The 26,101-nt window shown below is 38.2% G+C and overlaps 1 protein-coding gene across 1 annotated transcript in view; it reads right to left on the bottom strand.

Annotated features, from left to right (window-relative positions):
• Htr3b (5-hydroxytryptamine receptor 3B) overlaps nucleotides 1–25,614 on the bottom strand; it is a 29,572-nt gene extending 3,958 nt beyond the window's left edge. Inside the window, exons 1-6 of the mRNA XM_047519469.1 lie at nucleotides 25,569–25,614; nucleotides 21,780–21,940; nucleotides 7,699–7,743; nucleotides 7,275–7,384; nucleotides 6,472–6,641; nucleotides 5,722–5,879 (exon numbers count right to left, since the gene is read on the bottom strand). Of these exons, the coding sequence (XP_047375425.1) occupies nucleotides 5,722–5,879; nucleotides 6,472–6,641; nucleotides 7,275–7,384; nucleotides 7,699–7,743; nucleotides 21,780–21,940; nucleotides 25,569–25,611 (687 nt within the window). The 5' untranslated portion in view covers nucleotides 25,612–25,614. The remainder of the gene's footprint in view (nucleotides 1–5,721; nucleotides 5,880–6,471; nucleotides 6,642–7,274; nucleotides 7,385–7,698; nucleotides 7,744–21,779; nucleotides 21,941–25,568) is intronic.
• Between the last annotated feature and the right edge of the window lie 487 nt (nucleotides 25,615–26,101).

Below are 26,101 nucleotides of genomic sequence, written 5' to 3'. Positions count from 1 at the left end.
ATGAGCTGTTGTGCCCTACAAATTAGGTAGCTGATCCTGTCAGGAGGCTGTTCCTCATTAGATATCAACAGGAGCTGAAAGCAGAAGGGAAAGACATAGGCACAAGGAGAGACACTTAGCTTTTACTATGACATAACAGAACTTTCCTGTCTCTCTTTGGCTTATAAAATTGTAAAGCCTCCAAAACCACCTCATCTACTTTATTCTCCTACCTGTAGCAAGCATGCTTCCATTCCTACGACAGACCAAATAGTACCTACAGTTTGGGTTCTCTACAAGAAAAACAGACCCACATTTTCCTTCAGGTTCATTTAGAGACAATGTTATCGATGGACTAGATTAATTTTCTCTATGAGCCCAGTGCAGCCTAAAGAACTAGTTTACTCCTACAGTTTTCAGAAATGTTTTCATTATCTCATGTGATCTTTAGAGCATTTATTCCTTGTCCAACAAACATCAATTAGCATGACCAGGTTGCCAAGTCCTATCCTAGGGACTGAAGTTTGTCCCATTAATAGGACAGGTCTCTGCCCTTGTCCTTCCTGTGGTTCAGGAACCAGACTCTGGTGGTTGGATGTTTTATTAAGTCTGTGATCAAAGAGGAATTTTGTCCCAGAATAGGCCATAACCAGACTTTATATCTGATTTGGATGATGCTCTTGGGAATTTCTAGTTTATATTAAGATGATATTTTGGATTTGGAGTCGATGCTAGAAAGGGATAACTTTAGGGCATGTTGGGACAGGCAGATGTATTTTGCAAATGAGGCAGATGTGAATGGGGCGGGGGCAATATTCTGTTGGGTTGAATACTGTCCCCAAGGTATCATTCCTTTCTGGAGCCCCAGAATGTGACCTTATTTGGAAACAGGATCGTTGAAGATGTAATCAGTTAAGACGAGGGCGTGGGGGTCTGCCTCAGTGGTACAGCGCTCGCCTGGTATACTGTGCAAGGCCCAGGTTCCAGGCCCAGCACCCACAAAACAAAACAAGAGGAGGTCATACCAGGGTAGGATTGGTGTCCTCAGAAGAGACGAAACATGCCAAAAGGCGGCCACATGAAGATGGACGCAGAGGTGGGAGTGACACATCTATAAGCCAAGGAGCACCAGTGATTGCTGGCAGCCAGCAGATACCAGGAGAGGCACGGAACAGAGCCTCCCCTGGAGGGCCCAGAAGGTCGGGTCCTTCTTGATTTCAGACCTCTGCTCTCCAGAACAATAGGACAAATTTCCATTGTTTTAAACTACTCACTTCGGGCAGCCTTGTGAAACTAATAAAGGGGACTTTCCCAGTAATATATACTATGTAGATAGCAAAGAATGGTCTGGAATACACTGCATTACACTTAGTTGTGTGTCAGCATGATGTAGGATTAGGATAGTTTCTGGAGTTGGACTGCCTGGTTCTAGTCCAGGCTGCACTAGTCATCCTGAAGCTTCCAGTAAGTTACTTAACTTCTCTGCATCTCAATCCATCCATTTGTAAAGATGGAGCACCCATCTGATGAATTTAAACTCTTTTGTGGGGTTACTGGGGATTAAATCCAGGGGTGCTTTATCAGTGAGCCACATCATCTTTTATTTATTTTGAGACGGGTTCTCACTAAGTTGCTTAGGTCTTTGCTAAGTTGCTAAGGCTGGACTTGGACTTGGACTTGGATTCTCCGGTCTCAGCCTCCTGAGGCGCTGGGATTACAGGTGTACGCCACCGTGCCTGGCACCATGTACAAATTCTTAAAATGGTGCCTGACATGAAGTGCTCCATTTTGGGGTTATTTTTATGTCTCCGTGTGCAGTTTGCAAGGTCTGTGATGGATATAAAGAGGCTTTTTATTCACCATGATGTCTCAAGTGTTTACCATTGAGGTTCACACATGCTAAGAACTAAAAAGATATTTGTTGAATTGTATTGGAGTCTTTTAATAATGCTACTTTTAGTTTCACTGGAACAGGAATGTGAAGTTAGCCAAAATGGAGGCTGGTTTATTGAGGTTAATCTTTCTGAGGGCTACCTCCTGTAGTAACCCCTGCCTCTGCTGGTGTCTCCCGCTCTTTACAAAACTGCCCCTACCTAAAGCCCATCATTTTTAATGGACTAAAGAAGCTGGTGCCTTTAAATTCCACAGAAAGGGAAGAAAAAGCACTTTAGTTTCAGTCCGTGTTCACCATTAGACACCCTTCAGGTGTTAGCAATATTATGCCACAATTTCATTATCCATTAAAGCCAGGTAATAATAAGTACACAAAGGTATTTGGAGCCTATTGATGTTAATGAAAGAGATCAATCTAATTCAGAATGTGTATGTGGAGAGCTCCTTGGAGATGGAATAGGCCCCAAGGTTAGCCTCTAATTGCCTCCTTGATGGTAGACCCCACCAGTACTCAATTTTGCATGACCGTCTTTATGACATAGTTGGAATTTTGACGCCCAGACTCACGCTTCATACAGAAGCCCATTTTCCTCCTCTCTGAAGCCCCTCCCAACATTCCCAGTTCAGAAAAAAATGGGAAAGTTGCTGCCATTTAAATAAGTTCCTTGTGCCAGACTGAGGGCTTCTTGGATCTGGACTGTGGATTGGGCTGCATTAACAGGAAGTCTATGATTCTCACATTACTTGAGGATTTCTAGGATTTTAAATTCATTCTCTCTCTCTCTCTGACGGTGCTGAGAAGGATCTTCTATCAAGTTTACGGTATGCATTCAATGGACATCTCAACAAAATTACCCTAATCTAGAAAGAAAAATTATGATGGAAAAAGAGGTTAGGGAAGGTACCTCTCTTTCTCAAATGCCCCTTTCTATTTTGTAGGACTGCTCTGTGGGCACCCCAAATCCTACCTGAATGAACACTTTGCTCAGTGTGAGAATTTCTGGGGTTGGGCTGGTATAGTTCCCACAGCTGCCCACCCTTTTCTGTCCAACATGAGTTTCTAAATTTTATCCCTACCTACTCCCACTTCTAACCTTATTATTTAAAAAAAAAAAAAAATCGCTGCCTTTCAGAAATCAAATGTTCACCCTGCTGTTTCTGGGAACCAGCACATCGGATCATGTATTGGAAGAAATCTACCCTCCCAAAGCTGCTGGATCAGGTCCCAGGCTGCACACAGACATCTTTGTAGGGTGAAGTGCCTTGTTCTGGGCCCCCTGTGGAATGAAGCCTGACTCCAAAACATCAACGGTGCCCTTTGATAAACAGTACGTGTCCCAGAGCCAGCAGCTATGATTGTGCATTAGCTGGAACTAACGGAGCATCTGGAGCATTTGATTTAGTGTAAATGGCAGCAGTGTACATCAGCCTAGGATGATGATGTATTTAGAATAGGTCGTTGTCTTTTCTGCCCACTCCACCTGTCCCCCACCTCCTGATGAGCAGCCTGGGCTGAGATAGCAAGTGATTAGATTAGGAGGGAGACGGTCCTTTGCTGTCAGGACCTTGGTAGGTTCAGTGGAGGCATTAAACCACTGACCAAGGGTTGCTGAAGGATACCCAGATGCCTTGGATGCTGAATTTGTGATGGTGTTATGGTATGGAGAAAGAGAATTATGAATCCAGGCATGGGGTACATGGCAGGAATGGGAGGCAAGGAGGCAGAGAGGTTGAAAGAGACAGAAAACTGGTAGTTATGGAGCCTAATTTAAGTCATAACCAAAGCCACAGAATCACTCCTGAGTCTGGCTAATACAATCTGACCTGTGACTACTCAGGATTCTTTCCCTACTGTTTCTGAGGGCCAGGTGGAAGCCAGTTCTGCTACATACGCACCTTAGCCCCCAAGGCAAAGACCCAGGGAAAAGCTTCAAAGGCAGGAAATCAAATGCCTACCTGCCTCTAGCCTGCTTCCATAAGAGGGAAGGAACATGGCAGTAAACAGAGCAAAGGAACTGGACCACAGATTCTAGATCCAGGGAAGACCTCACACACACCATGACACAATCTTTTACCATCTCTGTTCATCACATTCAAACTGGTGGTAGTCTATAGGAAAACTTCAGCTACTGTTGAGAAAACAAATTAATATTTAAGGTGAAGGGTGACATGCAGCTTTGTGGAGAGAGAGAGAGTGTGTGTGCGTGTGTGTGTATGTGCGAATGCGCATGTGCATGTGTGCACTCGTGCTCCTGTTACCTGCCCTGTCTCTTGCCTGTCTGTCTCCTCCGTGCAGTGTAGGTAATGGTGTGTGCAGCTTTCTCCCGAGTACTTGGTAGGTGACTATGTTCCACCTTGTACGTGCTACTCCCTCACATTTCCTTTAATGCTCTCCGTTATTTGGGCTGCATTAATAATGTTTGCAGGCTGATATCTTTAAAATTAATGAGGTGTTTACTCTTAGCCAAGAAGCTCATTGAAATTAAAAAAAAAAAAAAAGAAGAAGAAACGGTCTTCTTTTTTTCTCCTCCCTTTCTCTCACTTAAAAAAAAAAAAAAAAAAAAAAAGTGGACAAGCAGGCCACAGCACAAGTTTTGCTAAAAACCAGAAGATTTTAGGCAAGAACCCAAACACCCCCCGTCACACACACACACACACACACACACACACACACACACACTGCTATGAAGGTATAGGAAGGCTTCAGTTCCAATCAGCTGCTAGCCAGGGTCAAACTCCAACTGTGTCTAAGGGGTCCTGATTTCACCAGAGTTTGCCAGAAAGCTGCATGTAACACCTTTCAACCAAACAAGGGACACTTGTGCCCTCGATAATAGCCTTTCTCACCACCAACTCTTAGTATATCCATTGTAACCACAGAACCACAGTACCTTAGTGTAGTCTAAAGGTACTTTCTAATTCCAAAGCTGCGTTTCTAGGAGAATTCATTTCAAGGCAGTCCTGACTTGCCTGTTAGTCTCTATTTTTTGATTGGATCCATTTCTTGGCATGAAGGCCCCCAAATCACCTCCACTAACCAACTTTGTGCAGAAAAGCAGAGCACACTGTAGAATACTAACCCTGAGTCTACTGGTTATGTGAATCTGTTGCGAACCGCATGTCTGGATGGTTTGCCAGGAAAACCAGAAAAGAGAGAGTGGCTACCTCTGGGGTACAAAGCAGTAGGTTTCACTGCCTTGTACGAATCACCCCCTAATCCCCCACAGACACAATAATGCAGCCAAAAGTCGTCTCAGGGTTGCATCGGAGCAATGTGGGTTCTCATCATCCCATTTGTGGCAGTTGTTCCCTCCAATCCAGAAGCCACCAGTGGTTTCTGCGGGCCCTGCTGGTAACTACTGGATAATTCCTTCAGAAAGTCAAGTTAATAATATGATCATTTTATGCATCTGCATCTGGAATTAATGAATAATTTACTCAGTTAAAAACAGGACAATAAGGTTGATGAGACAGTCTTCCCAATTTGTTGTAGTGACAGTGTGGGTTTTTTTGTTGTTTTCAGTAGCAATTAGAAGTGATAATGCTAGTATGTGCTGAAAGGTTTGAGGACTTCTGCTGTAGTGGGTGATTCAGGTCTCTGATGCCTGAATATCATTCCTCTCTACATTCCCTTGTAGAATATCTACAGCAGAAGCCCAGGATCTCTCACTGGACCTCTGCCTCCTGTAATAGCAGAATGCAGGTAGATGTTCAGAATCAACTGAACCAACTTCTCTTGGGTCATAATGAATGAGAATATGTAGTGGGAGTAAAGATTCCTCAAACCAGAAGAAAAGGCCAAGGACTGTAGATAAGTGGGCTACAGGGGCAGGAAGGAGAAGAACCTACGTTAAATTGAATCTGTGCAAAATCTCCAGCGTTGCTCTGCAGGATGCTGTATGTTGAGGACACAGAAAGAAGTTCCCACTCGCTGTCATTCAAAAATGCTTTTTTGTCATGCTTAATGTCTTCTCGGTTCCCCAGAAAGTCCAGGTCTACATCTTCCACTGGAAAGAACAGAAACAGTTGACTTCCCAGGAGACAAAGAGGTGCCAACATCAACCCAGTTTTCCACTCCCAATTCAAATCTTTCCTTTTTTTCCTGCCACTACATGCACAACCTAATTGGTCTTTTTTTTTTTTTTTTTTTTTTTTGCAGTGCTGGGGATCAAACTCAGGGCCTTGTGCTTGAGAGGCAAGCACTCTACCGACTGAGCTATCTCCCCAGCCCTCCCTAATTGGTCTTAATTGAATTAGGGGGAATAAAATATTTCTAATCATTAAAAAAATACTATGAATTTAGGGTTTGGAGTCCACTCTCTACAGAATAGTGGAGCTTGTCCTGCAACTTCTTAACATTCTCAATGGCAGCAGAGTCCTAACGTGATCACAAATTAATGGCAGCAGTGGACTTTAACATTGTACCTGATCTGAAATGTAGCAGGAGCCACATGACTATCAGAAGAGATTTAGATTTTTAAATAGTCAATTATATTATTTGCTAGAATAACACAGACATGAAATTATAGTTTCACCTATGTTTTCCAACCCAGCATAATTAGATTTTCCAACTAATGGACTGTTTCTCTCATGGTTTACCTGTGTGCAGAATGCTATTAAAGGTTAGGCTGCAATTCTGGATGTCAAATGGAAAAGCATATGTCTGTAAACTGCAAGCAGAGACCACCTGGATGGGTTTAAAGTTCTTAATGGTCCCAGATGAGTTCACGTAAACATAGGGAATATCAGGAGATCTTTCAATGTCCACACTATATGAAACACAAGAGAGCTTGTTACAGAGAAGGCATTAGTCATTTCAAAACATACGCAGAACTGACTAAAGGATAGTAATGATCATGAGACCCAGGACTAGCCTAGCACTACAGAGACAGAATCCCATTTCCTATGAGATGATTTACCATGGCAAAAATGGGCTCAGCAGTGATAGCCTCATACATTAACTCATTTGCTACCGTCATGGACCTGGACGTAAAAAGTAACCTGAAAGTCGGGTGTGTTGGCACACGCCTGTAATCCAGTAACTTCGGAGCTGAGGCAGGAGGATCATGAGCTCAAAGCCAGCCTCCACAACTTATCAAGGCCCTAAGCAACTCAGCAAGACCCCTGTCTCTAATAAAATATAAAAAGGGCTGGGATGTGGCTCAGTGGTACCCAATTTCTGGTACCCAAAACAACAACAACAAAAGTAATCTGAAGTACCAGTAATCAAATATTATCTTAAATGTCAATTCATGGCATTTCAAATTTGAATATTCCGAACAATATGCCCCAATTCCACTTAAGAAATAAAAACCAGCAACAATGACTGGAAGTAAGCAGCCACTGGCATCAATAATGTCAGCAGTCTAAAACCCCACATAAATATAACTCTGCACACTTACAACTCATTAATGATGATATCAGGGGCCCAGATGGCACTGAGAGGTAGGGAGATCTCTCTAATCTCATCAAACATGCTGGAGTTCCAGGATAAAAACTCATCATCCCAAACCTGTGAGGAGTAGTCAAAAAGGAAACTTATCAAAGTGGGACAAGATCAACCCCACTAAAGAAATGATGAAAAATTTGGATTAATGATCCAATTTATCAGCCTCTGTTCATACTCTCTGTTAGGGAAAAGGACTTAAGGTGGTAGCTCCAACCAGAAACCATGGCCATTCATCTTGCATGGATTCTAATAATTTATGTCTGCGCAGACCTAAGGAAGTATAAATGAAAAGATAGTATCTATTCCTTAGAATAATTATATTTTGAAGCAGATGCAGATTAGGAATCCAGCATGCATAGAAGGAAACAATCATTTACCTCACGGTACCATACACTTGTCTTTAATTTTTGATTCTGTATATCCTGCAAAGCAAAAAGAAAATGCACACCAAACCTTAGGATGTCAATAAGTCAAAGGCAAATTCAACAATATGACAATTCAGGTGAATAAAATCCAATCTAACCAAATAATGCTGATTTTAAGATCATTACCTTGAGTCTTCAATACTTGGTATTCTCAGTTCCTATTTATTACATACACCTGTCGCTTTGAGCTTTACTAAATTATCGATGACAAAATTACACTTTGACTGCACTTGACATCTTGAATGATTTGCTAATCTCTTTTCCACTCTAATTAGTTACTCTTTCATTAATCAAACTAAAAAATGATATATAGTCTTAGTCAATTCCAAGCTAAAAAGATGAAACCAAGCTTTTATTTGTAATCAAGATATTATTCAGAATCTTCCAATGAGTGTTATCTCTACTGATGCTGGCAACCAGTTCTGTTAACTTACCTTGCGTTTAAATTTCTCTGCTTATAAAAAAGACTGAATGAGCTTAATGTGAGTGAGGTATGTTTTGCATGATACATAATAGGTGTGATTTCCTATATCTGCAGTGATTTGATGATTTTTGTTAAAGATCTCCAAAAACAGCAACCAACAAAACAAAACAACAACAACAAAAATTCTTTACCAATTTATTTTGTAGTTAATCTAGCAAAGAACATTTCAAAACTAGGATGTTCTTGGGGATTAAAAGAAAAGAAATGTCTCACATCATATACAAATATTAGCTCAAAATGGATCATGCCTGTAAAGGGGCAAGACCATGCAACTTTAAGGTAAAAATAGAATTGAGGGCTGGGGAGATAGCTCAGTTGGTAGAGTGCTTGCCTCACAAGCACAAGGCCCTAGGTTCAATCCCCAGCACCACAAAAAAAAAAAAAAAAAAAAAAAAAAAAAAAAAAAAATAGAATTGAATCTTCATGAGTTTGAATTGAGCAATTTTTTTTGGGGGGGGGTGGGGGCGTTGCTGGAGATTGAACACAGGGCCTTGTGCTTGCAAGGCAAGCACTCTACCAACTGGGCTATATTCCCAACCTGGGCAATGTTTTCTTAAATATAACAATGCACAGAAATAAAAGAAAAAAAATGGAATTTCATCAAAATTAAAACCTTTTGTGCTTTGAAGGACACCATCAAGAAATGAAATAACAACTCACAGAATGGAAGAAAATATTTATAAGTCATATATCTATAAAGGGCTTGTATGCAGACTATAAAAAGAGTTTCTACAACTCAACAACAAAAAATAAAGAACCCTATTTAACAATTGGCAAGGGAGTTGAATAGACATATCTCCAAAGAAGATACATGAACTGCCAGTAAAGAACATGAATAGATGCCTAAAATCACTGCTATGAGCCGAACTGTGTGCCTCCCAGCCCCATAAAACAATGTTTTACACCAAATTTCTTTTTTAAAAAAAATCTTCAGTTGTAGATGAACATAATGCCTTTATATTTTTACTTATTTTCATGTGGTGCTGAGGATCGAACCCAGTGCCTCACACGTGCTAGGCAAACACTCTACCACTGAGCTACAACCCCAGCCCATACACCAAATTTCTAATAATTGGTGTAGATTTGAAGGCAGAACATTTAAGAAGTAATTAAAGTTAAATGATGTGATAAGGATAGGCCCTAATCTTATAGGATTAACGGTTTAATAACAAAAGGAAGAGCCAGGCAGTGGCAAGTGCCTATAATCTTAGTGGTTTAGTAGGCAGAGGCAGGAGGATTGAGAGTTCAAAGCCAGCCTCAGCAGCAGCAAGGCCCTAAACACCTCAGAGATGTTGTCTCTAAATAAAATACAAAAAAGGGTTGGGAATGTGGCTCAGTGGTTGAGTATCCCTGATTTAAATCCCTTGTAACATTCCCCCCACACACAAAAAAGAAGAGACAAGACAAACAAAAGCAAGAAAGTCATCACCACCAGACTGACCCTATAAGAAATGCTTAAGGGAGTCCTATTCTAGACATAAAACAATGATGACTACTTTCATGGAAACACACAAAATACAAATCTCAATAGCAGAACAAATATACAAAATAGAAGGAACTCACACCCTATCACTATAGAAAACTACCATACTACACAGTGAACAAAAGAGGAAGAAAGGAAAAGGGGTGTTATAGTTTGGGTCTGGAATGTGCCCCAAAGTCTCATGTGTTGAATGTTTGGTCCTTAGCTGGTGGCACTATTGGGAGGCAGTGGAAACTTGAGGAGGTGGGGTGTAGGTGGAACAGGTGAGTCACTAAGGGTGTGACTTTGAAGGGTATATTTTGTCCTGTGCCCTTCCCCACCCTTCTCTCTCTTTCTCCTTCTTGGTTGCCCTGCGATGAGTAGCCACACCCTTCCACCATGATGTTTTTGACTAACCACAGACCTAAAAACAATAGAGTCAGCTGACCAAAGACTGAAACCTCTGAAACTATAAATCAAAATAAATCTTTCCTCCTTTAAGTTGTTTTCCTCAGGTATTTTTTCACAGCAATAGAAAAAGCTGACTAACAGTAAAGGATATACAAAACAACCACAAGAAAATCAAAAGAATGATAGGATTATGTCTTTGCTTATCACTAATAACCTTGAATGTAAATGGATTAGATTCCCTGGCTAAAATATCTTGATCAGCTAAATGGATTAAGGAAAAAATTTTTAGAAACTACACCCAACAACCTGCTGCCTACAAGAAACTCACTTTACCAGTAAAGACTAAAACTGGAGAGAAGGAAAAAGCTATACCATGCAAATAGAAACCAAAAGTGAGCAGATGAGCTGAAGTAGTTATATTTATATTGGGTAAAATAGATGTTAAAGTCAGAATCTATAAAAAGAGATAAAGAAGGCCGATATATAATGATAGAAGGATCAATTCAAAAGCGGAAAATAAAGATTGTAAATAAAAATACACACACACACACACACACACACACACACACACATTCATGTAACACTGGAACACCCAATTATATAAAGCAAATGCTATTAATCTAAAAGTAGAGATAGACTAATCCAATAAACTGGGGACTTAAACATCCCACTTTTATCAACAGACATATCATCAAGACAAAAAAATCAACACAGAAATATCAGAATTAAATTATTCTATAAATCAAATGGACCTAATAGACAATTATAAAACATTTCGCCCAATAGTTACAGTACCCATATTCTTCTGAGGATCACAGGGAATGTTTTTAGGACAGACCATATATTTAGCTATAAGACAAGTCTCAAAAAATTTAAAAAATTAATTAATAGCATGTATCTTCTCTGACCACAATAGAATAAAATTGGAAATCGACAACAAAAGGAACTATAAAACTGGTACAAATATATGGAAATTATATTCATTCTCTTCAATAACCAATGAGTTAATAAAGAAATCAAAAGAGAAATTTTAAAATATCTTGAAAAATTCTGAGTGTGGTGGTGCATACCTATAATCTCAGTGACTCAGGAGGCTAAGACAGGAGGATTGCAAATTCAAGGCCAGCCCCAGCATCTTAGTGAGACCCTGTCTCAAAATAAAAAATAAAAAGGGTTGGAGATGTAGCACAGTGGTAAAGTGCCCATGGATTCAATCCCTGGTACCCAGAGAGGGGGAAAAAAAAGAATGACAATAAAATTATTGAATTGTTCCTAATATTTTGTTTTATCATTTCTGTGATCATGTATGAGTTTGTAATATTTTTCTTTTTCTTACTGTTGTTGACAGGTTTTTATGTGTATACTGTTATGCTAACTTCCTAAACTGAGTTGAATATGTTCTCCATTCTCTAGTTAGTTTGACACTGAAAGAGACTATACTGTTTAACTTACAGATATGGGATTTATTTTTCAGCAACTTAGTGAGACCCTAAGCAACTAGGTGAAACCTTGTCTAAAAATTTAAAAAAATAAAAAGGACTGGAAATGTTGCTCAGTGGTTAAGCACTCCTGGTTCAATCCCTGGTACAAAAAAACAAAATAGCAAACAAGTTGTTGTTAGATAGGCAGACTTAATATTGTCAAAATGGCCATATTACAGAAAGTGCTATACAGATTCAACGCAATTTCCATCAAAATTCCAATAACATTCTTCACAGAACAAAGGAAAAGCAGTTATGAAATTCATTTGGAAAAATAAGAGACCCAGAATAATCAAAGCAATCCTTAGCAAGAAAAATGAAGCAGGAGGCATCAAAATACCAAACCTTAAACTATACTACAGAGCCTTAGTAACAAAAATGGCATGGTACTGGCACCAAAACAAACACATAGATCAATGATACAGAATAGAAGACAGAGACAAACCCACATAAGTACAATTATCTGACACTAGACAAAGATACCAACAACATTCATTGGAGAACAGATAGCCTCTTCAACAAAAAGTGCTGGCAAAACTGGAAATCCATATGTAGCAAAATGAAATTAAACCACTATCCCTCACCCTACACAAAACTCAAAGTGGACTAAATTAGACCAGAAACCTGGCACCTGCTAGAAGAAAATGTAGGTCCAACACTCCAACATGTTGACTCAGGAAATGACATCCTTAAAGAGAAGGCTCCTAAAGCATAAGAAGTAAAATAAAGAAATCAATAAATGGGATGGAATCAAATTAAAAAGCTTTTTCACAGCAAAGAAAACAATTGAAAGCATGAAGAAAGAGCCCATAGAATGGGAGGTCTTTGCTACCTGTTTCTCAGGGCATTAATATCCAAGTTATTAAGAATATTAAGAACTCAAAAAAACTTAATGCCAAATAATAATAATAATAATAACCCAATCGATAAATGGGCAAAGGAACTAAACAAACACTTTTCAAAGGAAAGAAATACAGATAGTCAACAAATATCTGAAAAAATGTTCAACATCTCTAGCAATTAGAGAAATGCAAATTAAAACTACACTGAGTAGTTTTCATCTCACTCCAGACAGAATGGCAATTATCAAGAATACAAGTAACCATAAATGTTAGCGAGGATGTAGAAGAGGTACACTTATACACTGCTGGTGGGACTGCGAATTGTTGTAACCACTCTGGAAAGCAGTATGGAGTTTCCTCAAAAAACTAGGCATGAAATCACTTATGTGACCCAGCTATCTCACGCCACAGTATATATCCAAAGGATTTAAAACCAGCAGCCACATCACTGTCTATAGCAGCACAATTCACAGTAGCCAAGCTATGGAGCCAAACTCAGTGCCCTTCAAAGAAAATGTGGTATATATACACAATAGAATATTACTTAGTCATAAAGAAGAATGATTTTATGGCATTTGCCAGTAAATGGATAGAGAATATCATGCTAAATGAAGCAAGTCAGTCCCAAACCCCTCATCAGGACCAAATCTGTCAGTGCCTTGATCTTGGACTTCCAGCCTCCAGAACTGTGAGAAATAAAGTTCTGCTGTGTAAGTCATTCCACCTGTAGCATTTGTTACAGAAGGCTGAACCAACTAAGACAATCACTAGTAAGAAAATGCAAATCCAAACCACTATGAGCTACCACCTAATAATCATTAGGTGATTAGGATGACTACTATTAAAAAAAGAGAAAATAACAAGTGTTGGCAAGAAAGTGGAGAAATCTGAACCCCTGCACATTATTGGTGGGAATATAAAATGGTATATCTGCTGTGGGAAAACAGTATGGTATTCCTAAGAAAAATTTAAAAATAGAGCAGAACTACTATATGGCCCAGCAATTCCACTTCTGTACATATTCCCAAAGAAATGAAGCAAAGTCAGACAAATGTGTTTGTACATTCCTGTTATGGTTTGGATGTGAGGTGTCCCCCAAAAGCTCACGTGTGAGACAATGCAAGAAATGATTGGGTTGTGAGAGTCTTAACCCAATCAGTGAATTAATCCCCTGATGGGATTAACTGAATGGTAATTGAAGTGGTAGGGTGTGGTTTTGGAGTATATATTTGTATCTGCTGTGTGGAGTCTCTCTGCTTTCTGATCATGATGTGAGCTGCTTCCCTCCACCACACTCTTGTACCATGATATTCAGCCTCACCTGGAGCCTAGAGTAATGAAGCCAGCTGTCTATGGATTGAAACCTCTGAAACCATGAGCCCTCAAATAAACATTTCCTCCTCCACAATTGTTCTGGTTGGGTCTTTTAGTCGCAGCAGAGAAAAAGCTGATTAAAACAACTCCTGTTCCCTGAAGCATTAATCACAAATAGCCGAGGGGCGGAAAACAGCTCAAGTGTCCATCAATGAATGAATAAACAAAATTTATATACATAAATTGGAATATTATTCAACATTAGGAAGAAAATTCTGAGCTGGGCATGGTGGTGCATGCCTATAATCCTAGTAACTCAGGAGGCTGAGGCAGGAGGATCACAAGATTGAGGCCAACCTGGGCAACTTAGTGAAAACTTACCTCAAAACAAAAAATAAAAAGGGCTGGAGATGTATCTCAGGGGGAAAGCACCCAGCATTTCATCACCAGTACAACAAAAATAAAAATAAAAAACCAAATTGCTGCCTGCTACTGTATGTGCATTTCTAGTTACCTTGAGAAAGAAAAAGAAATGGTGAGCAAATGTGAAGTGACTCTGCTTTGGTCGCTGAGCAAAAGGAGGTTTCAATGAACTTGTTCTACAGATTTTTATGGACTTTACGTAGATACTTGGGAAAGGCAGGTTTTAAAGTGATAGGCAAAGTGAAAAGACTGAATTCACAAGTATTTCCCTAAGGAACACCTCAAGGAGGACCAGAGGAGACTCCCAGCCAAAACTGGCTCAGCAGGGGTCCTGGCAGTGGAGAAAAAAAAATTCTCTATTGAGAGTTTAAGATTAGGGGACACCACTGCTTTGCAAATTTTACTAGCTGAGAGTTCATGAGATATACCATGTTTCTCTCACCAAAGTACAAAAGGTTCAGTTTTTGGCTAGTTACCATCTGTGAGAATTCCCTACAAATAGGAGGAAAATGGGTCCAAAATGCAGTTACATTACTTAATCTAGCAGTTAACTATGCTTAAGAATTGTACCTTTAACCCAGGCATGGTGTTGTGTGTCTGTAATCCCAATAACTCAGGAGGCTTGAGGAAGGACAATCTCAAATTTGAGACCAACCTCAGCAATTTAGTGAGACCCTGCCTCAAAATAAAAAATAAAATGGGCCAGAGATATAGCTCAGGGGTAAAGTGCTCCTGGGTTCAATCCCCAGCACCAAAAAGGAAAAAAAGAAGCATGTCTTTATATCTATTCATTGTCCTCACCAGTTCTGTTATCACTGTCCTACCAAGCTATGGATGTCTCTCATTGATTCTGTCAGATGGTTGGGAAGAGGGTCTGTATTTTAACGATGCGTTTTCACTTACTGTCTTATCCAGTTCGTTCTTATGAACTGCCATATTGATGCCTTTCTCTGCTCACCCATTTCTCTGTCATATCATATATAATAATAATGTTAAGAATTTTTTTTCCTAACATCTTATTGGGGTAGCTGGGGGGATTCGTCATTCAGCCCTAAAGAACACAGTGTCAAAAAGTAGTTTGAGGCTAAAACTAAAATCTTTTTTTGTCAAAGGAAACAAGTTTCTCAATGCCAGCTGGTGAACATAATTGGTTCTCTGGTGGCATTATTCACAGCTTTTCCCTCTGTGTATCTCTCTCTCTTTTTCTTTAGATACCTTCCATCTTGCTTGTTAAAAGCAAAGGATATTTCAGAGAATTGGAATTCATTAGTCTTCCTAACAGAGGGAGTCTATTTAGATCTAAATTGGTGGTTAGCAAATATACAGATAATTCCCCCACATTCTTATTTATCTCTCCCAGTTCCGGAGACTATAGAAACAGATGCCTCAACGTCTGGCTGGGAGGCTCTAGTCAATGGACTGGAATACAAAGGTATCTGGGATTCGGAATTGACAAAACTCAATAGAAACAAATTGAAACTCTTCACTGTTGAGTAGATTATCTCTATAATCAGATTTCCCTAAGGTACTCATAATACCCAGAAATTCTAAGACTAGACTGTAGTCTTTTATATAAACAAAACAGGAGGCAAAACATTATAATGGAAGTGAGGAGCAGAGATGAGAGCGAGCCTGGAAGCTCTTCATTCCAGATACAAGTTGCCAGCAGTTCAGCGGCTGGCAGATGTGTCCAACAAGTTATCTATTCACGTCGGGAGTGTCCTTGTCTCTGCAGAATCTGAGAATGATTTTATCAAGTCCTTCAAAACTGTCCCTGCCTCTGGAACTCACTTTAGGCTTAGCCCACCTAAATGAAATGGAGAACTTCGCAAAGCATATTCAAAGTAAACAAGCCTGAGATAAAAGTAATACTAGAATTGATATTGTATTTTTAAATGCATTTGCTCACATAACAAGTATTGATCCAGTGTCTTGGGAGTAAAATATACCGGGTTGCATGTTTTGGGAAATACGAATATCAGTAGCCAGGGCTGGTGGCACTCACCTGTAATCCCAGTGATTTAGGAAACTGAGGCAGGAGGATCCCAAGTTTGTGGCCAGCCTCAGCAACTTGGTGAATCCCTAAGCAATTTAGTGAGACCCTGTCTCAATAAATAAAAAGGGCTGGTGCTGTGGTTCAGTGATTAAGCACCCTGGGTTCAATCTCCAGTACTCGAAAAATAAAAATAAAAAAAGAAGCCTTCCAGTAGTTTATAATAAATTAGGGAACGTGACATTTTAACAAGTACTATGTGTGTTCAATCCTCAGCATAGAAAGAGAGAAACAAACAAACAAAATAAACAGATTTTAAAAGCTGGGCACAGTGGTACATGTCTGTAATCCCAAAGACTCAGGAGACTGAGGCACGAGGATCATAAATTTGCAAGTTCAAGGCCAGCCTTGGAAACTTAATGAGACTATCTCAAAAAGTAAAAAGGGCTGGGGATGCATTTTAGTGGTAAAGTACTCCTGAATTCATTTCCCAGTACTGAAAAAAAAAAAAAAAAAAAAAGGATTTCAGCCAACTACAAGGAAGGTGACATCACTGTTATCTTGAGGAAATTTCTTTTAGGAGCTGAGATTTGACTATGATATTGCACAGATGGAGAATGAAGAGGAGGATGCTCATGGAAGAAACGGAATGAAAGCATATAGGCAAGACACAACGATGGGTCCCGGTTCCTTGTAATACTGAGTATATGTAAAAGATAAGATAATATACAGCAATGAAACTCTAAGGATAGGATACAAGAGTTTTCCAGGGACTGGGAATGTAGCTTAGTGGTAGAGCATTTGCCTAGCATGTACCAGACCCTGAGTTCAATCCCCAGCACTGCACAAAAAAAAAAAAAAAAGAAGAAATAAATACATATTGTATATAGCAATATTGCACTGCTATACACAATATATACAATATAATATCTAACATATTCTAGTAACAAGCATATTCTACAACAGGAGAAAAAACACATTCTTGAAAAAACAATAGTGTTCTCCTTATCTACCATATGGAATCTGATTTTGATTTCTTTTATCAAGATAGGAAGAAAGATAAAAATTTTCAATTTGATACACTTCTTCCAGGGAAAAATATTAATATGAAGACTTTACTTCTTTCCTATATTTATCTCCAAATAAGCTCTAAAGGAAAACCTAAGCAATTCTATTTTATCTTAATCAACATGAAGCAGATAGTAAAAGGATAAGAAGAGCCCTATAGGTTGTCTTCATCTCCAGCTCAAGGCTGATTACCCCTCTACCCTGGGGTTTCACATGACACACTTCATATTGCATGTCTACTCAAAATGTCTTCACCACTGAACAACCTCAGGTGAGCAGAACAGTCATGATAACCAACTAGCTAGATGGCAAGGAATAATATCGCTTTTAGCCAGGTGAAGAATCAGCCTCAGGAAATTGAGTCTCCAAAATTCTAGTTCAGTATTCAATTAAAAAGAGACTAAAGGAATTTTCTATTAAAATGTGTGAGACTAGGCCTTTTAGTGGGGGTATTTCTTAGCATTAAATTAAACAATATTTTCTAAGATCTTAAGGCTAGTACTTTTACTAGCGTGAGTGGGAAAATAAAAATAAGAAAAGCACAATTTGTTGTTAAGGGAGAATTTGGGTAGTACCACTTAAATATTCCTGTTTACTAAAAAACGATTAGGTACTTATCTAAACTGGAGGAAAATTACACTAAAGCAATCTGAATCAGTTAAAAGAAAATTTAAACACTATACTCTGCTTCAAATTTATTTTTCATCAATTCCAATGCCTAATTATCAGTCAAAAAATCCAGATGCTATTATTCACCATATAGCACTAAGATATCAACACAAAAAAATTCCATTAAAATAAATTAAAGAGAAATCATTAAATTGTTTTAACAAAGTACATTAAAACACTAACATTATAGTGTGGGGTATATTATGTATGTGAATATAAAATTGAAGCTAAAAGTAGCACAAAGAATGGGACAGGTTAATGGATTATTATTATAAGTTTCATACATTTTGAAAAGTATCATAATGTTAATTCTGAGTACACTGGAATAAATCAATGATGAATATGGAACTTCCAAAGGCAAACTCTAAAAACAATGATAATGAAAATAATAATAATATGAAGAAGGAAATCTTAAAAAACCAACAGATGAACTATGGTTGAAAACGTTTAAAAAATATTTTATTTTCAATATTTATTAAAATCTTTAAATTTGCTCAAAATACGGCAGGATATAAAGAACAGAAGAACAAAATAACAGAGTAACTAGAAAACAAACAACAAGATGGTGTTGGCAAATGAACTAAATACTTCAATTAAAATGCATAGATTTTCAGACCAGTTAAATGAAGCAACAGCCAGGAATACTACTCAGCAATAAAAGGGAATGAACTACTGCTATGCACACCAACATGGAAGAACTAAAGAAACTAGGCTAAATGAAAGAAGTCAATCTCAAAGGTTATATACTATATGCTTCCATTTTTTACACAACATTTGTTTCTTTTTTTTTTTTTTTTTTTTTTGGCGGTGCTGGGGATCAAACCCAGGGCTTTGTGCTTGACAGGCAAGCACTCTACCAACTGAGCTATCTCCCCAGCCCTATACAACATTCTTGAAAAAGCATAAATATTTAGATAAATGGTTGCTATAGGTTAGGGATTAGGGGGGAGAAAGTGATGCAGCTGCAAAGGAGTAGAGTTGTATAACTTGATTATGGTGGTTGTTACACAAAGTTAGACCACTGTACTTTGGAGGTTGAATGGCTCCCACATGTTTTCAAGGTTTGTTCCCCGGGTAGCCCTATTGGGAGGTGGCGGATCTTTAAGAGGCGGGGCCATTGGAAGCATGCCCTTATGGGGGATTAGGGGACCCCAGCTCTCTCCTCACTCTTTGCTTCCCACTCATGAGGTGAGTGATTTTGTTCCACTATGTGCACCTGCATGATGTGCTGCCTTGCCATGGGGCCAAACAATCAAGAACTGGAACATCCAAAACTATAAGCCAAAATAAACCTTTTCTGTTTATAAGTTAATTATCTCAGATATTGTGAATAGTGACAGAAAGCTGTTTAACACATATACACATATGATAAAAGTACCTAAAAGTAAACATAGAAATGTACACTGATATACATCAACTGGAGGAATCTGAACAATCGTTGTGGATTGTACCAATGTCAATTTTCTAGTATAGAAATCATATTCAGAAGAAAAAATACTATATGATTCAATTTGTATGACATTCTTGGAACTCAAAATTATAGGGGAAAAAAAAATAAAACCAGTGATCGCCAGGGACAGGGATTAGAGAAACGAGATTGACTTTAAAAAGATGAATTTCAGGGCTGAGACTGTGACTCTGTGGTTGAGTGCTTTCCTAGCATGTGTGAGGCACTGAGTTTGATTCTCAGCACCACGTATAAATAAACAAAATAAAAGTTCATCCACAACTAAAAAAGTACTTTAAAAAAAAGATGAATTTCATTCTATGTGATCTTAAATTTAAAAATGCATCAAAATCTGTAGGGTGCAACTAAAGTCGTGTTTAGAGGGAAAATTATAGCTTCAAATGCTCACATTAGAAAAGAAAAATGTATAAAATTATTTATTCAAGTTTTCACTTTAAGAACTACATAAAGAGGGACAGATTAAACCCAAAGTAAGTAGAAGAAAATAAAGAGCGGATATCAGAAAATTGGAAAACAAATAATAGAGAAAATTGCAAAGCTCAAATTGATTCTTTGGGAAAAAAAAAACTGATACACTTTAGGCAAGATTGGTCAAGGGAAAATAAGATAAAACACAAGTTACTAATATGAGGCATGAAACGCTATGTCACCAGAAATTCTATGGACATTTGAAATAATGAAAAGGGAAAATTATGAATAACTTTAAGTCAATAAATATGACAAACTGGATGAGAAATAATCAAATTCCTTTAACAACAACTACAACGGGAAAAAAAAACCCCTATAAATTACTGGACTGGTAAGGTATGTTGCCAGGTAGTGTTTTCCTGGCATCTGGGTAGCTCTGGATTCAATCCTCAGCCTCCCTTCCCCTAAATAAGAGCCTACTCAAGAAAAAAATTGAAAACCGAATATCTGTCCTATGAAGTTCTAGAACTGATAAAACTAATCACTGATGAAAGAAATCAGAACAATATTTGTGTGGGATGAACTAGGACGGAAATGAGATGCCTTCCTGAGGCGAAAGGAATCTTTGCTATCTTAATGTAGCTATGGATTATAAGAGTTTGTAATTATCAAAACCTTCGATCAAACTCTACACCTAGGATCTGTACATTCCAATACAAGCATGTTACACCTCTGGACTTTTAAAAAGTAGATTGGGGATTTAGTTAGTGGCAAAGTGCCTGCCTAGCATGCACAAGGCCCTCGGTTTGATTCCCAGCACCACACAAAAGAAGGAAAGAAGGACAAAAGGAAAGACGGACATATAAAAGTTACGAGAAGTAAATTGGAAAACAGTATTAAACTGCTTGAGCAAAGCTTTGTAACTAATGTCTGTTTTTTGAGAGGAATCTAGCCAGGTGCAAAGGCGCACACCTGTGATCCCAACGACTTAGGAAACGGAGACAGAAGGATTGCAGGTTCAAGGACAGTCTCAGCAACTTAATGAGACCCTTTCTCAAAATAAAAACTGAAAAGAACTGGGATTTAGCTCAGTGATAAAGCACCCCTGAGTTCCATTCCCAATACCTACTCACCTAAGTAAATATATAAATAAATAAAATAGAGAAATCTGAATAAACCTGGGCTCTCTTGGTATTAAAACTTTGTAATTAGGGAAGAGGAAGGAAAGGTCAATTCTTACTGAGAACTCTGCTAACTGCTTTACATGCATGTTCTCATTTCATTCCCGTGACATATCTCTCAGAAACAGGAAGAAAAGAATGCATTAATAGCTCAGTGGTAGAGCACTTGCCTTGAATGGGTAAGGAACTGGGTTCAATCCTCAGCACCACATTAAAAAGTAAATAAAGATACTGTGTCCAGCCTTGTAAGCACAAGGCCTTGGGTTTGATCCCCAGCTCCCCACCCCCCCCAAAAAAAAAAAAGATACTGTGTCCATCTACAACTAAAAAAAATATTTTTAAAAAAGAATGCATTAATAAGCAAGTCCTCCCTTCATCCTTAGCAAACAACTTTACATATAAAAGCCCTCTTATAAACTCATCATACCTAGGCATTTTCTCCCCTCTTTCAAATTTCAGGTAATAAGTAGTGGATCTTTTCATAAATATATTATTATCACTAGCAAATCTGAACCACAGGAAGATACCTGTTACCATTTTTAGTGTCAGCAATATTCATAAATACATACTGTGATCTATGACCACGATTCCTAAACAATCTTAATTCCATGAAACTTGTATTTCTAGCCTGTTTGCCTTTTACAATATAAGTAGGGGTCTAGAAAGCATGATTTATCAAATAAATAGTTTACCTTATGCTAAATGCTAACAATTTCCCTAACAGTTCAATCACCGTCTCAAGAATAAGGCCTCATCTAGGCTCCTGCATAAATCACAGGTGATTTTACAAGAGGGAAACAAAAATAAGAAATGGCAAGATGGTCCTTACCACATCCAATACAGCTTGGACAAATAGGTCCAGGTAGACGGTGGTGGCATCGGCCCAGTTGTGAACAGGCCTCACTTCCTTGTGATATTGCTGTAATAAGTGTTGGGTGAGATGGTGCAGAGCAGAATCCCTGGGATGAGGTGTATCTGTAGCTAGAATTCCTGGTGGAAAAAAAAAACTCCGATCATTATGAAAATGAAATTAAGAAACATCTTTAGGAGATTTCAGATTGTTCAGAACTTGGCTATTAATGGAATATAGTACTTAGCTCAACCCGGTCTGCATAAATTCACAGCTAGCTGGTGGTCTCTTTGGCAGAAACTTATTTAAAGTAAGTGGATTTCCTAAGTGCCCAATAGAGAAATCTCACTGTAAAGATAAATAAAAGATAAATAAATCAACCCCATCTCCAAGAATGCAAACTGTACCCACAATTCCATTTTATAGCAATCATGCATCTCGGAGACAGAATTCTTTCTTTATTCCTGTATCACTGGCTCCTGTCATACAGCAGACACCCACCTATATGCATAGCCAAAATTTAACTCCCACCCTGGTGTTTTGCTTTTGATTTTCCATTTATAATGGACAAACCATTGAACCCAAAGAAATATGTATGAGTTTTTAGATAATGGAATGAGTGAGATTTCAATTCATACTTTTAGCCTCAAAAATCTCTTCTCCTCACACTATCGGTCTTTAAATAAAATGCACTTGTCAGAAAATGAGATCTTTGTTTTGGGAAAATTCTCTCTGGTTCCAGGAAACAACCATTTCCTCTGGCCCAGGAATCTTGATTTGTAGAGGAGCAGTGATTGGTGGTGAGGTAAGGGAGGCCAGGGGACAGAAAGCAAAAGAAATGAACACCAACAATTGGAAGTGACAAATTTGTGAGGGCTCTCACTGAATTGCAAAAAGATATTTTGTTCACAAGCTTCACCAGCCCTTAGGGAATTCAAACCTTCGCCAAGTCATTGGACTGAAGCAAATTGCACACCTCCTGACACAGTGCGTGATGAAATCTATCTGTAGTGTCCTGCGTGTGAATTTGCCTGGGCTCTCAGTGGTTTTGATGGTTATTTTGATGAGCTGCTGAAAGTATAAGGGAATCCAGCAGGAAACTGTAAATGAGATCGCTTCTCCCTGTGCGACAATCCTGTTTATGCCCATTTCTTTATGAATGATGTTGTGTCACTTGCCGCCACAGGCAGCAATTTCTATGATTTATCAATGTCAGTGTGACCAAAATGCTAACAACAATGCTGGAGGTACAATCGCAGACTCACCGTGGGCAGTGGAATATTCACTTTCATTACCATCAGAATGGAGACTCTAATGAGCATTTTAACTTCTTAACTATCCACCCAATAAGATGCCTAAAATGGCATCAGTCATTGAGGCATGCAGGACTAAGGTGGGTGGTTTGCATCGGGCCTCAGTTTTAGGGTTTTTGTGAACGGTTATTGTCAAAAAGTGTGCTGTGAATCTCTCTACCTGAGAACATTTCTCACTGGCGTACCCCAGGGGAGGGAAGTCAGGAACATAAAGCAAAGCTGGCCTGATGCTCTTCCTACAAACTTTGCTTTGGGCAGCTTCATTTTTACCTCGCTTGGAAGCTCCCAATTCAAGTCTCAGTTGGGGAAATGCTGAAATGTACATGATTCAATATAGGAAACTATCTGAAACAGAGTTAAAACATAATTCTGAGAAATGAATGTGTGCATGTTCCCTCTACCCTCTGCTCATAAAGACTCAAATTTCCCTCTGCTGTCTTTTGTTGGAAACAATCCATGGGTCCCCTGTGGATAAATACATTTTCAAAAATGTGTCAAGATCTTTGGGTAAAAAGAGAAAGTTCTGGAAGCTAGGACTCAGAACAAAAGAGAAACAAGTAATGAAAAGAGAAAAATAATAAGCAATGGAAGTAAGTTTAAATAAACCAAAAGAGAAAGAGTTCTTTGTTTAAGATGAGAAGAAATAATAAATTACATTTCTACTATGAATGCAAATGTGCCTGTGGAGAAAGATCAATTATAGGAGAAAGATTAAGGATTTAAGTGACCATTAATTAACAGTAAATGATGCCCCTTGAAAGCTAATGTGACATTCACACAAGCACTAAATGACTCACAGTTCAGTGATGTTTCAACAGACACTGATGGAAGCTATCAACAGACCCAGGAAAGATTTCTCGCTAACACTGAATGCTAATAATCACTTCAAATAATTCACTTGTATGATATCTAGAAAGTAGAATGTGTTGGGGATTGAACTGTGAAGCACTTACAGTGAAGAGATTTAAAAAGAAGATAAGAATACAATAGAAGTATTCTTTTTTTTTTTTTTTTTTTTTTTTTTTTAATGAGTTACTCCCTCACATGCACTCATATATTAAACTGTCTGGGGTACTTTAAGGAAAAGAGATTTTCTTGACTTAGTATATTCTTTAGGATTCTGAGAGTTACACATACAACTGAAAGTTTACAAGGAAATAGAGTTTTAGGTATATGGTTCTCGTGTCTTCCAAGTGCTAACTGAATACTTACTGTATGGCAGGCAGTAGGCTAAATCTTATGAGTGATCTCATTTAACATCCACAACAATCTTGAGCTAGGAATTCCACAATCTATAGGAGTGCTACTATTAAAACACTTTTCTGCTATATTTAGAACAAAAATTAAGCATAAATACAAAGAAATAGATTACAAAGAAGTATCAAGAAGAATTTCTTCTGTTTCTTTCCTTCATTTTTCTATTTTGTCTTAATTTTAATTTAATGTTAACAGCTATTTTTTGCTAGGAAATCCATTTGGCATTCAGTGAAATTTCCTCTGTTTCGTTTTTTTAAATTGAGATGTCCTTTTATCATTTAAGTTAAACATCCAGAATTTTCATACTCTCATGAGATTATTTTTCTTCTCTAACCAACAGCAAAACTATTCCCAGCTTATTTTTTTAAATTTCCAGCTTCATGGCTACTTACTTACTCATCTCTGTAATTGACTCATTTCACTTCCAGTTACTTGTTAAAACTTGAAAATTCAGACACAAGCTCTAGGAAAACCCTCAAGAAAGTGGAATGCTGGAAAACACCAGCATAAACAAATTCTTGGGTTTGTGTACACATACAAAGAATCTATTGTATTACAACTTAAACAGTTCAAAACAGTAGAGTTAATGTTACCAGGGAAGTATAATTTGAGAAATTTAGAAAAGAGATATTAGTTTGTTAAGTGCTTTTTAAGAGGAATTGTATACTCAGAACTTGTACCATCTTTAGAGATAAACTCATCTCTATGTAGATTTTATAAGACTGGATGTTTACATACATAATATAATACTGAAATGATACACAGCATCTGTAGCCACGACAAATCCAGGGGACTCTTTCTTTGGGATGCTAAAAACTTATAATGAACCCAAGAACATTTTGGATAACTAAAATATATTATCATACATAAAGGTGAATCTGAAAATGAATGCCCCAAACTCAATATAAATTTCTGCAGAGAGCTTGATTTCTGGAAGAAGAGAGATTTATCAAATAATTATAACATTTTGGAGTATACTTTATATGTAAAAAGCCCTATCATGTAACAGTATACACATGTATATGATTATAGGAACAAAGTTAGAAACAAATCATTGTTCTTCCTGTAACCTCACAGGACTGACATTTTATAGAGAATGAATTAAAACGAACAATTGTAAGGAGTTCACAGCACATTGTATCCCTTGTCTCTCTAATCATTAATATTCATGCCTAGTAAAATCATTAATAGGACTCACCTGTGGCAGCCACCAGGATGCAGGGCCACAGAGGAGCCATCATACTTGCCAATGTTCTTGGGCAAGTCCCAAAAAGGATAAAGGCAAACTTGCCTACAGGATAAAATATTCCTCGATTTTTCGTGGCAGAGTTCTCTGTTCTTCTCTGTTTGCCAGTGTGTACTATACTTCCTGACGCTATTTTATAAACATTCAATTGGATGAAGGCGACACCAGCACCGCACTAAGATTTTGGAATTGATGACACCAGAAACCCTGCAACTTCTCCATTTGGTTCCCGCCCCAAGATCAAATGATGGCCAACAGTTCCATCTCCCTGACAAGAGACAGCTAAGTGAGTAATGCAATATAGGAGGAGCCCCTAAGGAGAGGAAATTCCACACTAATATGATTTCCTTTGCAGCCTCTACCTAAGGCAATGCTCTTGCTGACATTCAGGACACTAATTTCATTAATAATTGAGATCCAAATAGCTCTCTTAAATCAGACTTATACAGTAACATCTTCAGCATTTGACAGTGGTTATTAGACTC

The sequence above is a fragment of the Sciurus carolinensis genome, chromosome 11 (assembly GCF_902686445.1).
Source record: "Sciurus carolinensis chromosome 11, mSciCar1.2, whole genome shotgun sequence".
Lineage (NCBI taxonomy): Eukaryota > Metazoa > Chordata > Mammalia > Rodentia > Sciuridae > Sciurus > Sciurus carolinensis.
This window is presented reverse-complemented; position numbering and strand designations above follow the sequence as displayed.